The following is a 16,664-nucleotide window of genomic DNA, read 5'->3' on the forward strand; positions in this document are numbered from 1 at the left end:
GAAAACTGGCAATAAATGGAGTTGTCATAATTACATTTTACATTTTGTAGAACTCAAAGATTTGTTATCATTACAGAATAGTGGATTTTTAAACAATAGATAACACAGATCAGGTAAACATAGAACAATATAAACTCAAGAATTCAGAATTCATCCATTTTTTCTTTAATTGTATTTGGAAAATAGTCCAGGGAAATCTATGGGGAATTATTTTCTGTAATAGGCTTGCTGAGTAAAGAATGCCTCTTTGAATCCTGAGTTCAGCTGTCTATGACTAAGGATTGAGGCATCTGAACAATTTTTTTTCCTCAGAACACTCTGGAAAACCTGGGGTTTACTGCTAAATTTCCTGCAAACAGTTGGCTCTCAGAAATTTTAATTCAAGGGGCACCTCATAATCCCAGATGATACCTTTTTGTCAAAAGCCACATGTGCAGGAATAAACTGTGCAGGTGGGGCCTGCTTGGGTTCTCCATAAGTTAGAATTGGAGCTTTACAGGCCAACTCATCCAGCTGAGCCTGGGACAGCTGGTTAAAGCGGAGCCGCTCCCCGCCTATCCCCACAGTTGGACGTCGAGCAATCGCATAGCCATTCCTGTAGCCCAGTGTCTGGCTTCTATGAAAGGCTGTTTTCTAAAGAAGAAAAAGAGTATGTCATTAATAATGCCTTACAAATATTTGTTAGATAAAAGAGCTAACAAAAATACCATAACTTACACCTTTGCTTATAAACATCACAAACCTTACATCAAAAAGTTTACCTGTATTAGAAGTTTCTTATATTTAAGCTAAATACTTGCCAAGGAACAAGGTGGGAAGCAGCAGACTGAGTTTGAAATAAAATTTAAAGCCCTGCTCTGGAATACCCAATTTAACTACTAGTTCACTTTTCACAAGAAATTAAAATACTATCTAATCTATATGCTTTAATTTTTTTTCACCAGTCTTCTTGTACTTTTCATTCTATTTAGTGATCATGAACTGAGGAGCCTAGATGATTTGATTATGAAATGAAATTTTTTATTAAATTAGCTAATTAATTATGTGTAGAAGAACTGGGGTGTAGATCAGAAGTGGGGGTGAGGAGTGAGAGAATTCACCAAAGACAGAATGGGGAGCAGAACAGACATTTGCTGAAATATACTGCTAAGGGAGTAGCGCGTGAGACAGGAGAAGTCTGTTGCACCATATGTGGGTTAGCTTCCTTGCTGGAGATCGAACTAAGGTTGTAGAAGTGATAGCTCTGAGACTTAACCTTTTGGCCACCAAGGAGGGCCATGAAATGAATTTTTGCCAGAAGTGAAGGGACCTTCTTATTACAGCAACACTGATATATTCATATGTCTTTGGAAAGTAAGTGTATATTATATATTTAAAGACTTAAACTCAGTAATTCTACCCTGATCCTTTAAGATATAATCCAATTTTATGGGAAATCAGCAGTGAAAAAGGAGCCATTACAACCAATAGCACAGATATAGAAAGAATCATGAGAAACTACTGCGAACAGGAATATGCCAACAAACTGGCTAACCTAGAGGAAATGGCTAATCTAGAAGAAATTACAAAAAAAAACATACAATTTAACAAGATTTAATCATCAAGTAGAAAATTTGAATAGACCAATAAAGAGTAAAGTGATTAAATCAGTAGTCAAAAACCTCCTAAAAGAGAAAAGTCCTGAACCACATGGTTTCTCTAATGCATTCTACCAAACATTTAAAGAATAGCAATTCTCAAACTCTCAAAAATTTAAGAGGAGGGAGCAGTCCCAAAATCATTTTAAAATATCAAAATTACCCTGACACAAAACCCAGATTAGGATGCTACAAGAAAAGATAATGACATATCAAGTCATAATCCTGATGAATATATTCACAAAAATTCTCACAAAATATCAGCAAGCTGAATGTATTAGTGCTAAGAGGATGATAACATAATCAAATAGCATTCATCCCTGAGATGTAAGAATGGTTTAACGTATGCTTATCAATAAATTTGATCAACCACCTTAATAGAAAGATAAAAAATCATATGATCCTGTCAATAAATGCAGAAAAATGTTTGACAAAATATAATGATCTTATAAATATAAAATCAGGTACAAGACAATGTTGTCACTCTCATCACTTTATTCAACATAATACTCAAAGTCCTAGTCACAACAATTAGGCAAGGAAAGAAATAAAAGGTATTTTAATTGGAAAGGAGGAAGTAAAATTTACTCTGTCAGCAGACAGCATGGCTAGTTAGTATAAAATCAACATACAGAAATCAGTTGCAGTTCTAAACAATAGTGAAATATCTGAAAAGAAATAAAGAAAACAATCCCATTTGCAATAACATAAAAATATGAAATATTGAGGGTGGAACTTAACCAAAGAAGTTAAAGATGCAGTCACTAGAAAGACTGCTGTTTCTGACAACATGGATGAAATGTGAGGATATTGAAAAATATCCTGAGAAATACAAATACAGTATGAGATCACTTATACATGGAATCTTAAAAAGCCAAGTTCACAGAAACAGAAAATAGAGTGGTGGTTACCAGAGAATGGCAAAGTAAAAGGAGAAATTACAAGGGTACAAACTTCCAGTTTCTTCAATTATAGGATGAAATAGTTCTGGGGATCTAACGCACAGCCTGATGATCATAGCTAAAATACTATATTATATACTTGAAAGATGTTAAGAGAATGGTTCTTAATTGTTCTCACCACAAAAAAGAAATAGTGATTATGTGACAGAGTAAAGGTGTTAGCTAATGCTATGGTGGTAATCATTTTGCAAAATATAAATGTATCAAAACAGGTTATATACTTCAAACTTACACAATGTTGTATGTCAATTATCTCTCAGTAAAGCTGGGAAAAAGTGGAAAGGAAAATTAGAGGCTATGTTAATTTGATAGAATATTTTTCCTTTTTCTGCTTTTGGTAATGTTAGGTTACTTTCAAAATCATATATGTGTATATTATGTGTATATATATATATAAAAAATTGGGGGTTAGTCATAAAAAACATTTATGAAAAAATGGCTTACCTACCTTCTAAATTCTTTTCATTTCAAAATATCTGTATGCTTAAACAGATTGCTGGTGGTTATTTGATAGAAACTATTTCTTCAAAAGTATTGCCAATGTAGTAAAAAGAATTGTTCCTTTGAATGTTCCATAATGAGACATCTAAAGGTGATGGCCCATGAAGCTGGCTGACATGCAGAAGTGCCTGTCATTAGTTGTTAGAAGATCTATATGAAGATTAATTAATTAATTAATTAATTAAAATAGAATGTTCACCTGCTTTGGATCACTTTTTTTTTCAAAAAAAGCTTTATTTATTTATACAAGCACTGGGGTACATGCCAGAGAAGCTGGAGGGTGAGATAATTCACCAGACACAGAGCGGGGAGCAGAACAGGCAGAAGGACCAAAGTACACTGCTGAGGGGAGCAGCAGGTGAAACAGGAGAGGTCTGCCTCGCCATGTGGGAATCTCACTGGCCAGCCGGGAATCAAACCACCACTGCAGAGACTGCAGACAGCTTCGCAGAGGCTGCGGACAGCTTCACAGAACTGCGCTCAACCCGCTGCACCACTGGGGAGGTCCTATATGAAGATTATAATGTGATTTTGGGGGTTTGATAACCAAAAGATTCCCCCTTTTTAATTCAGAAAACCCTAGTACTTTGCTAAGTGCTATCTGAATTCTGAACTCTGCACTTATAAATGTAGAGTAAAATTACACATTAGTGTCATTTTAGTTTTTCATTTTAGTTTTAGGTATCTCAAAAGCAGTTTTCACTTAATTTTAATGTGCTACTTGTGCTACAAGTCTTTACAAAGCTTTGAAAAGTAAATGCACCCCTAAATCCATAAAGTCATAAAGGCAAATCCACTTACTTGCTGTGAGTGATTATGTCTTGTTATAAGGTTTGTAGGGTCTGATTAAACTCACTATTCTTCACATATTTTGCAGGAAATAATTTCCTGCCCTGCCTAGAGTTCCGCAGCAGTTTGATATTTAAATTACATTGGTATTCTAAAGACCGTGGTTACTAAAGTTTTCCCTCCTGATTTGTATTTTATTTCAATAGACGTCTCTCAAATATGAGGATGAGGAATCAAGCTGTAAATTTGCCTTTGCTGGTTATTATATATCATGTCATCAGTATGCCTACAGACTTCAAAGATAATTCCGTTTTATTCACAATGTCATGTGCCAGTGATCAATGATGTGAAAAACTTGCTTCAAATACTGCTCTTGATGTTTAGACAAAGACAGGTGCTTATTGCAGTTTTTTAAAAATCTAGTCAAATAGTAAAATAATGAAATCATAAGCTTCATGAGAATAGGGATCAGCTCTTTTTCACACTGGCATACAGCCACTCAATAAATATTTGTGGGAATGAAAAAGTAAAAAGATCTGTAATAATATGAAAGGTACAGTAAACTTCTTTTGCTAACAGAATGATAACTGACCGTGACTTTTACTAAGGGTCAAATGTTCAGGACTGCAAGTCAATTGATAGTTGTCGTCCCAGAGGCCTAACACACAAGACAGAAAAAAATAGTCTGAATTGACTTCTTCACTGGGTAACTTAGATAAACGTCAAGCCCTTCTTTTCCACCTCTAATGACAGAAGCTACTTCATTTCCTTTCCTGTTTTTAGACAGATCTCTATCATTACTCACACTATCATGGCCTTACTAATGGATACTCATGGATATCCCTCAGGTCTCACCACTCCTTTTAGTCATTATGGTTCATCTTTAAAAAAAAAAAAAGATTTATTCATTTATGCATACAAGAGGTATGGGGATGAGAGGATTCACCAGAGACAGAGTGGGGAACAGAACAGGCGGATTGACTGAAATACACTGCTGAGGGGAGCAGCGGGCGAGTGAGGAGAGGTCTGCTGCGCTATGTGGGTCACCTCCCTGTTCAGGGATCGAACTCGTGCTGCAGCAACTGCGGATAGATTCGTAGTGCTCCATCTTAACCCCTTGCGCCACCAGAGAGGCCCCCATTATGGTTCATCTTTTGAGAATTAAACATACCTAGTCCTTCAAGTACTAAAGACAGTGCCCATGCTTTTCAAATTTCAAATAAGGCAAATTAGTTAATACTTGGCCAGTGTACTTAAAATATAAAATATGACCTCAACATAATGTAGACCATATATGACAAACACATGACTAACATCATACTCAGTCTTGAAAACCTGAAAGACTTTTCTCTAAGATTAGGCACAAAGATAGTCACTCTCATCACTACTCCTCCTCACAGAATTGGAAGTCCTAGTTACAGCTATCAGGCAAGAGAAAGAAATAACATCCGTATTGGAAAAAAAGCTGTAAAACCATCACTATTTGCAGACAACATGACGATATACATAGAAAATCCTAAAGCTGCCATTAAAAAAAAAAAAACTCTTAGAACAATAAATCAGTGAAGAGGCAGGCTACAAAATCAACATGGTCTAAAAATTTGGCTGTGACACCTGAAATCAAAAAACACTTAAAAGAAAACGTAGGCAAAACACTCCACAACAATGGCATCAGTAATGTCTTTCAGGACATGACCACAAAGCATGGGAAACAAAAGTAATATGGGACTACATCAAACTAAAAAGCTTCTGCACAGCAAAGATAGCTATCATTAAAATGAAAGGACACCCTACTGAACAGGAGAAAAGATCTACTCATCATATAGCCAACATGGGGCTAATATCCAAGATCTGCAAAGACCTCATACAACTCAACAAGAAGAAATCATCCCAACCAAAAAATGATCAGAAGAGCTAAATAGGCATTTCTCCAAAGAAGTCATACAGATGGTCAACAGGCACATGAAAAAAATGCTCATGATCATTTATCATCAGGGAGATACTAATCAAAACCACATTGAGATACCTCCTCACACTTATGAGAATGACCCACATCAAACAGACCAGAAACAAGTATTGGGAAGGATGGGAAGGAAAGGAACACTACTACACTGTTGGTGGGAATGTAGACTGGTCCTCCCTCTAAGGAAAAGAGTATGGAGATTTCTCAAAATACTAACAACAGTGCAACAATGTGTCCCAGCAATTCTACTCCTAGGTATCTACCTGAAGAATACAAAAACATTAGTTCAGAAGTATATATGGACTCTTATTTATTTATAAAAACCAACTTATAGATACAACCTAAGTATCCAGAGACAGATGGGTGGATAAAGATGTAGTGTATACATACACAATAGAATATTATTCAACTGCTGAAAGAGATGAAATCTTGCTATTTGTGACAAAAAGGATGAAACTGGAAGGGATTGTGCTAAGTGAAATAAATCAGAGGGACAAAGACAAATACTGGGTAATTGTATTCATACGTGGAATATAAAGAAAAAAGGACTAGATAAAACCAACCTTGAAATCTGACTGCAGGACTGAAGTTACCGGAGCCGGGACATGGGAGAGCCCAGTGGGCGATAGTAGAAGATTACTGGTGATGTGCTGGTGGACATGGTGTGATAACATACATTTGAAGAGGTGTAAATGAACCTATTTCCATAAAACATGTATAGTCTTGTACCAGTGTTATCTCAATAAAAATACTTTAATGTAGTTTTTTTTAAAATATATGAAATACATCCAAGGAACAGTTCATCTTACTTGTAGTATAGAAATACACATTCTCGGAGCCTGGCACTCCAATCCACACCTCTGTGATCTTCTAAATCAGCTCAAACCTACCTCCTCAGTATCCACACTCATCATCACCAAATGCTTAGACTGCTCCTGCACAGGGCAGGAACATGCTCAGAACATCTTATAAATTACATAAAATTGAAAAGTCCACTGAAGCAAAATACCTGCGATGCCAGGTCTTAGTGCAGGAATAATTATAAAAATCAGATTCAGAATCCAAATTCCCTCACCAAACTTTCAACTCCAATTTATTCTCCCAAAGAAAACAAATTTACTATTTTTACCTTACTTTTATGACCATGGAGAGGAACTCAGTTTAAATTATTAAACTATATGAAAACAAATTCTCATCTATGATAGTCACTCTATCAAATTTCGGTGTTAATCTTTTAATACATATTTCAATAGCCCTATTAGAATTAAGACATACTAAATAATTTTGCCATGGACTAAACTATGTCAGGAGAGATAGAAGGGGGGAAAAACAAGCTTTCTTTTCTCCTATTCAATTTTGTCTAGAAGATGCAACTAAAAACACTTAACCTAGGGGAGGAGCAAAACAAAATCTAAACAGGAAACTTAAAAAATGTTAGAGAGGAAAGAATAGGTCTAGGGGAAAAAACAACTAATCACTTGAGGCTGAGGGAATGGAATTACCTAGCTCCGACAAAGCAGAGAAGGATAGTTTGGGAGGAAAATGGGCAACAGGACAGTTTAGCTTCCTGAAAAACAGCAATTAAGAAAGAAAAAAAAGAATGCGGAGGTGGGACTAAATTGTAGAAAAGGCAGAAGTGCTGGACAGAAAAGGGATGAAGCTGGATAGAAGCATAACGGAGAAGGGTAGACACTGCAGAAAAGGACATGGCATGGGAATACTAAACAAGACAGGACATGGGTCCGGGATTCAAAAGAGGAAGGAGGCAGGGTGGGGATGAGGGGCTGGGGAGAATGGGTGGGGTAGAGCGGAGGGAATGAATGAGGTGGAAGGTTTAGAGAGGTTGAATGCGGGAAGGATCGGGTTAAGGGGTGCTGAGGGACGGAGCTGGACACGGAAAGGTATGGTGTGGGAGAAGACATCGAACGCATTTGGGAGTGAAGTGGGGGCAACAGTGACGTAGAAGCAGCAGCAGGGATTAGGGAGCAGAGCTCAAGGCCTATGGGGGGGGGGGGGTCGAACGAAAGAGGCCCACAGACTACCAGGGAGCAGAGGCCAAAGGATGAGAGGGAGAGAATGAGGCTGGGTGGTGGAGGGCGACATCACTGCGGCGGGGAAGAGAGTACAGGGTCGGGGCAGAGAGAGGATTTGAAAGGAGAGAGGACAAACGTGGGTGGAGGAGAACGGAGGTGCACTAAGCGGCGCCCCCCGAGGCCGCCCGGAGTTGGGAACAGGTCGGGGTTGGGCGGGTAAGTCCTCACCGTGGAGTCCTTAAAGGACGTGCCTGGGAGAAAGGGCAGGCCATGCACGGGGTTGGACACCATCGCAGCCGCTAAAGCCACCACCGCCCCGGTGGGATTTAGTGCTCCGGGTTACCCGGGCGACCGGCCGCGTTCGCAGGCCTCCTAGAGCTCCATGGCAACGCCAAACAGTCCGTGTGCTCCAGAGTGGAGGGCGGGGCCCGAGGCGCAGGCTGGCCCGTATTGCGCATGCGCCCCCAGGAACGCCGCGTGGTCTCGCGGTATAGTGGCCGCCGGGAAAGGGGCGTGGTTAGTGGGTGCTGCGCCCCTGGCCCCGCCCCTCCGCTCGTCCGGCGCTCCCTACGCCTTGGGAAGTGGTAGGCTGGGTGGGCGGAGGCGTGTATGAAGAGGGTGTAGCACCCTCTGAGGGATCCTGGAGACGGAGCCCAACCTTAGATGTGTTACAAAGGAAGGGAAGTGTTCCTTCCTCTCTTTCACCCCAGTCCTCGTGGGGCTCCAACTACCTTGTGAGCTCAGTTTTTTTTTTAATGATTTATTTATGCATACTAGAGCTGGGGTACAGGCCAGAGATGGGAGGGGTGAAAGACAGAGACAGAGCAGGGAGCACAACAGGCAGACTGACTGAGGTACACTGATGAGGGGAGCAGCAAATGAGACAGGAGAGGTCTGCTGCGCCATGTGGGTTTCTCCCTGGCCGGGTGGAGGATCGAACTCGTGCTGCAGAGGCTGCGGATTGCTTCATAGTGCGGTGCTTACTCCCTTGCACCACCAGGGAGGCCCTAGCTCAGGCAATCTTTTCTGCAGACCCTGGGAAAATGACTCCCGTTGCGTTTCACACTAAAGTGCGAATGGTTGGTTCCTGGTGCAAGTATTACCTTCCCCAGGCCAGTGCTTCTTGGGGGCAGGGATTGCAGAGTATTTGTATTAGTGTTTGTGATGTTCAGTGAACCAGAGCAACCTTCTGGTACCTAATCCTTCTATTGTCTCGATATCTTTCCACTATCACCTTCCTTTTTTCTCCACAGCCAATCCCTGCAGTTCTACACCCTCTCTGTTTTAAAAGACCGGTCTTGGATAGTTACCTCATATGATTATCTCAAAATCTGTCAGCTGAAGATTTAGAGGGAGCTCACCTCAATTCCCCCAATCTAGTTTATACCTACCTGCAACTACAATGTAGAGTTCAAAACAAGGACAAAGGCTGTTCCTTCAAAGAGAGAGCTAAGTCATGAGAAAGAAGCAAATACCTGAACTATTTGTCAGCAGCGTCACAGGTATTCTCACCTTTGGTGCTTTTTATGAAACTTACTTAAATTATAATTCCTTAAAAGAAATCTAATCCTGTCCCTGAAGCATTTTTTTAATAGATTTATTTTTTTAAAGATATATTTCTGCATACAAGAACTGCGGTGCAGGCCAGAGGTGTGGGGCCAGTGAGAGGATTCACCAGAGACAATGGGAAACAGAACAGGCAGACTGACTGAAATCACTGCTGAGGGGAGCAGTGGGTGAGGCAGGAGAGGTCTGCTGGGCCATGTGGGTAGCTCTCTGGCAGGGGATGGAACCCATGCTGCAGTGGCTGTGGATTGCTTCATAATGCAGTACTTAACCCCTTGCACCACCAGGGAGGCCCCCCTGAAGCATTTTTTTGGAAAGAAAAAGAAAAACTATTAATCAGCACTGAGGAACTTTAAAATAAAAAAAAAGCAAACAACACCCAGGTGCCCTGAGACTGAATTCAGTAGATTTGAAATGGGGCTCCGGAATCTGATTTTTATACAGCTATTTCTGACAATGTACCAATTTTAGAGACATAACAGAGCTGCATACCTGACACAGAAGGCATAGCTACAGGATCTGGGCAGTTTACCACCAATAAAGTCAGCAGCTTAAGTTTTATTGCTACCTGTCAGAGCAAATCTCCTTGTTGGGTTTCACTAGTGGGTGTGAAGCTCAAAGGGCCAGGACACAAATCCATTAGTGGCACCTAACGCAGTTATTGGTGGTTGTTTCCCACACTCTGCTCAAAGAGTTTCTTTTCCAGTACTTCCTCTACCATTTTACTTCTTTTTCCCATTGTCTTAATTGTACTTCTTTCTCCCATTGTCTTAAAAAAAAAACTTAAAATGTTTGTTTTTTGTTATATTTAGTGCAGGTGTTCAATGTTTTTTTTTTTTAAATTTTTCCAAGCCAAACTGTATCCAGCTTTGCTTTATTAAAGATACTATTCAAGCTTCTGCACAGCAAAAGAGACATTAATCAAAACAGAGACATCCCACTGATTAGGAAAAAATCTTTGCACTCTGTTCAACTGATAGGGACTGATCACAAAGATATACAAAGAACTCACACAACTCAACAAAATCAAAATAAAATATCCAATTAAGAAATGGGCAGAAGAACTTGAAAGACATTTCTCCAAAGAGGAAATGCAAATGGCCAACAGGCATATGAAAAAATGTTCAACATCCCTTATAATCAGGGAAATGCAAATCAAAACCACACTGAGATACCACCTTACACCACTGAGAATGGCACATATCAAAAAAACAAGCAACAACAAATGTTGGTGAAGATGTGGTGAAAAGGAACTCTCCTACATTGCTGATGGGAGTGCAAACTGATACAACCACTATGGAAAGCTGTCTGGAGGTTCCTCAGTCTACTAAAAATGGAGCTACCATACGACCCGGCAATCCCACTACTAGGGATCTACCCAAAGACAGAAAAATATTTATTCAAAAGAACATCTCTACCCCTATTTTTATTGAAGCACTATTTATAATAGATAAAACCTGGAAACAACCCAAATGCCCAAAAATAGATGACTGGATCAAGAAGACGTGGTATATATACACAATGGAATATTACTCAGCAATCAAAAAAGATAAACTCATGCCACTCACAGCAACGTAGATGGAGCTAGAAGAATTATGCTCAGTGAAATAAGCCAGAAGGAAAAAGAAAAATATCGGATGGTTTCACTTATAGCAGGAATATAGGGGAACCAAATAAGATGTCAGTGTAAAAAAAATAATAACAGTACAAAACACAACAAAGCAAAACAGACAATTATAAATCATACATCCTGCAGGGGAGGAGGAGGGAGAGGGATCAGAAGGAGGGAGGGAGGAGCCCAGGGGACTGAGGTGATGGTGCACGAGTGCATTGGTGAAGGTAACTCTATGGAGACTACACCTGAGGTGGTGGGGGGAAGCAAATATTATTTAAAAATGAACAATGATATAAAAAATTAATACAAAAAATAAAGATTAAAAAAATAAATAAAGATATTTTTCATAAACAATCATGGTATTTCAGGCAGGATATGGACAATCATTAACAGTATACAACAACTTTCAAACTCCCCTCTTCAATGGACTACCAAAATCAGAAAGCCACTATGAAGTCTTCGTTTGATGCTCTGAGCAGGGAAAGTTTGGAGTGAGGGCTGACATTTCACATTTAGCATGTTGTTTAACAACTTTTCACAAGCTAACTCTGACTTTCAGGTAATGAAATGAAAATGGCAGATTTATCAATCTGAAGATCCACAATCTAAAAAAGGAACTGCTGTTCTTTTAAGGGGTGCTGTCTCAGTGGTGTCCAGTGGTAAGTGGAAAGTCCAGATTGCCTGATACCAGTAACCACTTTTTTTTTTTTTTTGTCAGGTCTCAGGGTGTAAGGGAGTCAAGTCTATGCTGAAGGCAGAAAGGGAGGACATAAAAATGAATTTTAGTTTTTCCATACATGGCGTCTGTGCCAAGGTGGCTAATGTGCATTAACATCAAGGAATCCCTCCTCCTGGGAACCAAGAGGAAGTCTCTCAAAACTAGAAGGGAAAAGTTTTCTCTCCCACATCAATCTAGCTTAGGAGACGTTCTATTAGTGACATACGCCCTTCCCCAAAAAAACAACAATGAAGTGTTCTGTGTGCTAACAACATAGCTTAAAAAAAAGTAAAACAAAATTCTGCATTTTTATAAAACTTGATAAAAAAATAGTATTTCAAACTGTGCAGTCACCAGAAGTACACAGTTATCAAAAACGCACACACTTCACTTGGCATCTCCAGCACCTTCAGCTTTTTGTGCCTGGTCTGTTTTGGCATCTCCATTTTCTGCAGGGTTATTCCCATCCTTGCCAGCATCAGCTTTACCCTTTTTTCCTTTGGATACCTTCTCTCCCTTCTTTGCAGGGGACTTTTTAGGCTTGGGCTCTGGCTTTGGAGGAGCAGATTTAGCAGATAACCTTGTGGATCTTCTCTGTGGTTTGTCGTTCACCTTGGCTTTATCTCCTTTAGCATCCCCTTCAGCCTTTCTCTTGGGCCTGGTGGTGATGGCGGGATGTGGGTGCTGGACACGGGGATGCAGGGGTGGGTGGGCTTTGGTCAGACCTGGTGGGGGGGCGGTGGGGGGGTCGTCCTCTTCTCTTCTTCACACTGCTCCCTTTTTTTTTTAAGTAATGAATTCGTTAACTCTTAAGTTACTGAAAACCCTTAAACATATCTGTCCATTGAATTTTATCTTAGCCACTTTTCTAGGGTGGAAGCCAGCCATTGGGAGAGTATCTCAAAATAGTAAGTTCAATCTTCAAAGAGAAGGTTCTTCCACATTATTGAATTACTGCTAACTATAATCCTTGCCAACTTTCGTGATAACCTTAAACTTACCAGTCATGTGATCCCTCCCTCCCCTCTCTTAATTAAAGTAAATCCCGTAGTGTTAGGAGATACTTGGAAGAGCCCTTCTTGACTAACTTCGTGGTTGCACTTCGGGCTATATTCCCTGGGTTGGGTTCCATAGGGAAGGAGTCTTGGGTAAGGAAGACTGGAAAGGATGAGTCATTCCTAAGCCTATTGTCAATTGTGGCATCTGTTTCTATCTGAGGAGTGCCTTCTGCTCAAATGCCTTTCTTTCCATTAAGAGCATGCTAGTTAAATGGTTAACAGAGTGTATTTTAATTACATTCTGTCCCTAGAAATGCATGGTGAAGAAAACATCTCTTCTTAGTCTATAGCCTCATAAAAATGCCATCACCTCTGAGGCAGGGAAGCAATGTAGTGTTGCATTAATCTTGAACAGCACAGCTCTGTGAAGAAGGGGGTAGGGGTGGGGAAAGGAAAAAAAAGGCTGACTTTGAACAACTGCTTACATCCTGATATAATATAATTAAGAGTTTATATCCCACTGCTCTCAAACATGACAACTCAGGCTGGATTGCCCTTCTGTAGAATATATAGGAGAGCACAGGAGCCTGACAATCCTTGACAGGTAAAGTAGAAAGAACCCTGGCTTGAAGTCTGTGCATAAAGCCTGAACTCAAAAGACCACAGAGACATTGCATGACTTTAGCAGGTGTTTCGAAGCTTGAATAATGGAAAAAACAGAGAGATCAGACTGCCAGCCCCAAAGAGGGCCTCATGCTGGATGTTGTCTCTCAAGGGCTCTTAATGGGAGTCGTCAGATTGCCAGAGGCTATAAGCAGTAGCCTAAAAAGCACCTCCTTTTTTTAAAAAAAAACCTTTTGCCAGAGCGCTGGCTTTCCCCAGAATTTGTTCTCAATACTGTGACATTCTTCTGTACTAAAATCACAGAACAAATGCCAGGCAGGCGTGTGTGTGTGTGTGTGTGTGTGTGTGTGTGTGTGTGTGTGTGTGTGTCCCCATCCTGCTTGTAAGGGTATTTCTGCAGTCAAATATCCTTGGTTTGGTATTCTACTTCTCCCTGCTGGATAAAAATGGTACTACATGGTTTCTGAAAGGCCCAGTTACACACCCGTGGGGTTGAAAGTGCTGGTGTGAGGCTGGCATGTGAGTGTTGGTTTCTGACTGTTCCTCAGACCAAGTGCTCTATGGCATTCATTTCCATGATTCCTTGGTTTCTGAAATCTTTCATTTAAAAACGAGTGCCTTGTCAACCACTTTGATCTTTGCAAAGTATGGAAAAAGGAGAAAGAAGCATCCACAGTGATTTCCAAGCAGATTTTGGTACTAATTTAGGACTGACGGGAAATCTTCATTTGACACAAAATCACACAATTTGGGGTTAGAATATTTTATTCTGGCAGTGGGCTCTTATTAGGGAGTTGAAAAAACTCGTGTTTCTGCTACTCTGCCCTCCCTACCTCATAAGTGAAACCCATTTGATTAATTTTACTGATTCAGTTGGAATTTGATTCCTACTGAAAAAAGCCTATCTAACATGACCCCACTGAATTAGAGTTTTCAAAGGATATAAGCTTTGTAACAGCAGGTTCTTTGTTCTGTTCATTGCCCATCACAGTGCCTGGCCTCATACTCAGCAAATGATTATGAAATAATTGACCAAGTCAATGAATAAATAATGAGTAGGATATCACTCAGTAAAGTGTTTTGCTAATTATTGGTGGATCCCATTAGTAGCCCTTAAAATCCATGTAATTGATGATGGCAACAAGAAGAAATTTTTATTTTTTTAAAGATTATTTATGCATACAAGAACTGGGGTACAGGCCAGAGGTGGGGGGGGGAGGTGAGAGGATTCACCAGAGACAGAGTGGGGAACAGAATAGGCAGACTGACGAAATACACTGCTGAGGGGAGTAGCCGGGCAAGACAGAAGAGGTCTGCTGCGCCATGTATGTTGCTCCCTGGTCGGGGATTGAATTTGTGCTGCAGTGGCTGCGGATAGCTTCATAGGTTGTGTCTTAACCCCTTTCGCCACCAGGGAGGCCCCAAGAAGAACTTTTAAAAAAGGAATGGAATATACATCCTATGTTGCTTGAGTAAGAATAATTTTTCTTTAATTTTTCTTTTTTAAAAAAACTTAAATGTAGTAATTTTTTCTTACATTGTTGTTAATTTTTGGACAATATATGATTTCTCCCCTCAGGTATGGTCACTGTATTTCTCCCACCACCAAAGCACCCATGATCCATGTAGAATAAGGTAAAAAATGATATCAGGCTTTTCTGCCCTCCCGCCATCAGGATAGATGACGGATCCCTGCGGTCCTGAATGCATGCCTGATGGCGGGCACCTGGAGTAGGGTGTGGGCATGCGTAAGTGGATTCACCTGGGCTAAGACTGGGCTTATAAGGGCAGTGTCACAGGGACACCAGCAGAAGCAGAACCACGGGAAGCAGAACCACGAGAGCAGAACCATGAGAGAAGCAGAGAGAACCACGAGGAGCAGAGAGGAGAGAAGCAGAGACCACCAAAGAACACCGGAGAGCCCAGAAAGAGTGAAGACTTGCTGGGGGCTGGGAGGCTGACAGGCCTCTCTTGCTAGCCATGTACCTGGTAAATCCCAATAAAAGCCTGAAAAGCCACTGAGGGCTCCAGGACTCACTTCTTTACCCCGTCTGCCCTGGTCATAGGGAACCTGCCCTGTGGCCATCCTGCCACTACAATCCGTCACCACATTCCCTTATGTTCTCCCCTCTTAATTCCCCCCCACCCTAGATGCCTCATTTCTATGGTCTTTGTGGGTAAGAATAATTTAGGGAAAACATTTCCAAGGTGTGTGTGTGTGTACCCATTCGTATGGGTAGGTATTTCTTATTGTGGTCACCATCAAAAACCTTGGAAAGTGATTGACACGCTCTAGCCCCTCGTTCACTAAAAGAGGTTAAGAAAATATGGGTCAAGGAAAGTGAAACTATAAGAAAGTGAAAATCAAAATCAACAAAAAACTATGAACCAGAGACACTCTATGGGAGGTGGGGGGTGGGGAGGGGAGGGATTGGGGTCAAAATAAGGGGATTGCAATTGTATGGGGAATATAAAAATAAAATTTATTTAAAAAGAACATATAGAGGAATACAATATTGAACATTGGTTTACCTGTGAATTTGCTTAAGAAGGATAATAGCACAGATGGAGATTAAGTTCCTGTTGTTATTTTGCTACTGATAGATTATTTTTCACTAGTGGTTCTTTTTTTGACTAGTTAGGTTATGTTATTTTCTGCTATAACATTCCCAGAGTCATATTTTTTTTCTTATTTTTGAATTATCTGTGCTGTCTTCACAGTCAGAATTCCTTTGAATGATCAAATATGCTTTTCTCTTTTACCCTATTTCTTTCCATTTCTGTCTGTTGTTAGAAATCTTTCCTTAGATTTGTACCTGCTCTGTCTACAGATTAGGCCCAGCATTAGTTGATATTATGTTCTAGGCTTAATATTTATCTAAAGCACAGCTGTTTGTCTTCATTCAAAGTAGAGTATATTCCTCAAAATAAAAAAAAAAAGAAAATATGGTCAGTGAGTATTTTTAACAGTCTCTCAATCCTTTCACAGATTGGGGTGATGTCCCTTTTTGTCACAGGAGGGGACATTGAATGAGGCATCTGCCTCTGAGAAATCTCTGGACTAGTAAATCTTTTAGCTGTATGAAGCCTTTCTGTTCCATACAATCAAGAAACAATATTACTGACAGTGTAATGGCATTAATATTGACTGCAGTTTCAGATTCCAATTGTGAACAGGAAGTGAATCCATTTATTCACGTCAATGGAAACCTTGAAATGATGGGGAAATGCCTTTGATACTTCCTCTCCCATCACACA

At 40.3% G+C, this 16,664-nt stretch overlaps 2 protein-coding genes across 2 annotated transcripts in view; both read right to left on the reverse strand.

Annotated features, from left to right (window-relative positions):
- The window catches only part of EFHC1 (EF-hand domain containing 1), a gene marked incomplete at its 3' end in the record, with an annotated part of 44,384 nt that extends 36,193 nt beyond the window's left edge, over positions 1-8,191 (reverse strand). The window contains exons 1-2 of the mRNA XM_084228218.1: positions 8,114-8,191; positions 412-633 (exon numbers count right to left, since the gene is read on the reverse strand). Of these exons, the coding sequence (XP_084084344.1) occupies positions 412-633; positions 8,114-8,176 (285 nt within the window). The 5' untranslated portion in view covers positions 8,177-8,191. The remainder of the gene's footprint in view (positions 1-411; positions 634-8,113) is intronic.
- Positions 8,192-12,171: 3,980 nt separating this feature from the next.
- LOC311187446 (non-histone chromosomal protein HMG-17-like) lies at positions 12,172-15,492 on the reverse strand (the record flags this gene model as incomplete). The annotated part of the gene is made up of 2 exons (XM_084258851.1): positions 12,172-12,468; positions 15,445-15,492. 2 exons carry the CDS (start codon positions 15,490-15,492, stop codon positions 12,172-12,174), a joined length of 345 nt encoding a protein of 114 aa, XP_084114977.1.
- Between the last annotated feature and the right edge of the window lie 1,172 nt (positions 15,493-16,664).

The sequence above is a fragment of the Talpa europaea genome, assembly GCF_964194135.1.
Source record: "Talpa europaea genome assembly, chromosome: 2".
Taxonomy (NCBI): domain Eukaryota; kingdom Metazoa; phylum Chordata; class Mammalia; order Eulipotyphla; family Talpidae; genus Talpa; species Talpa europaea.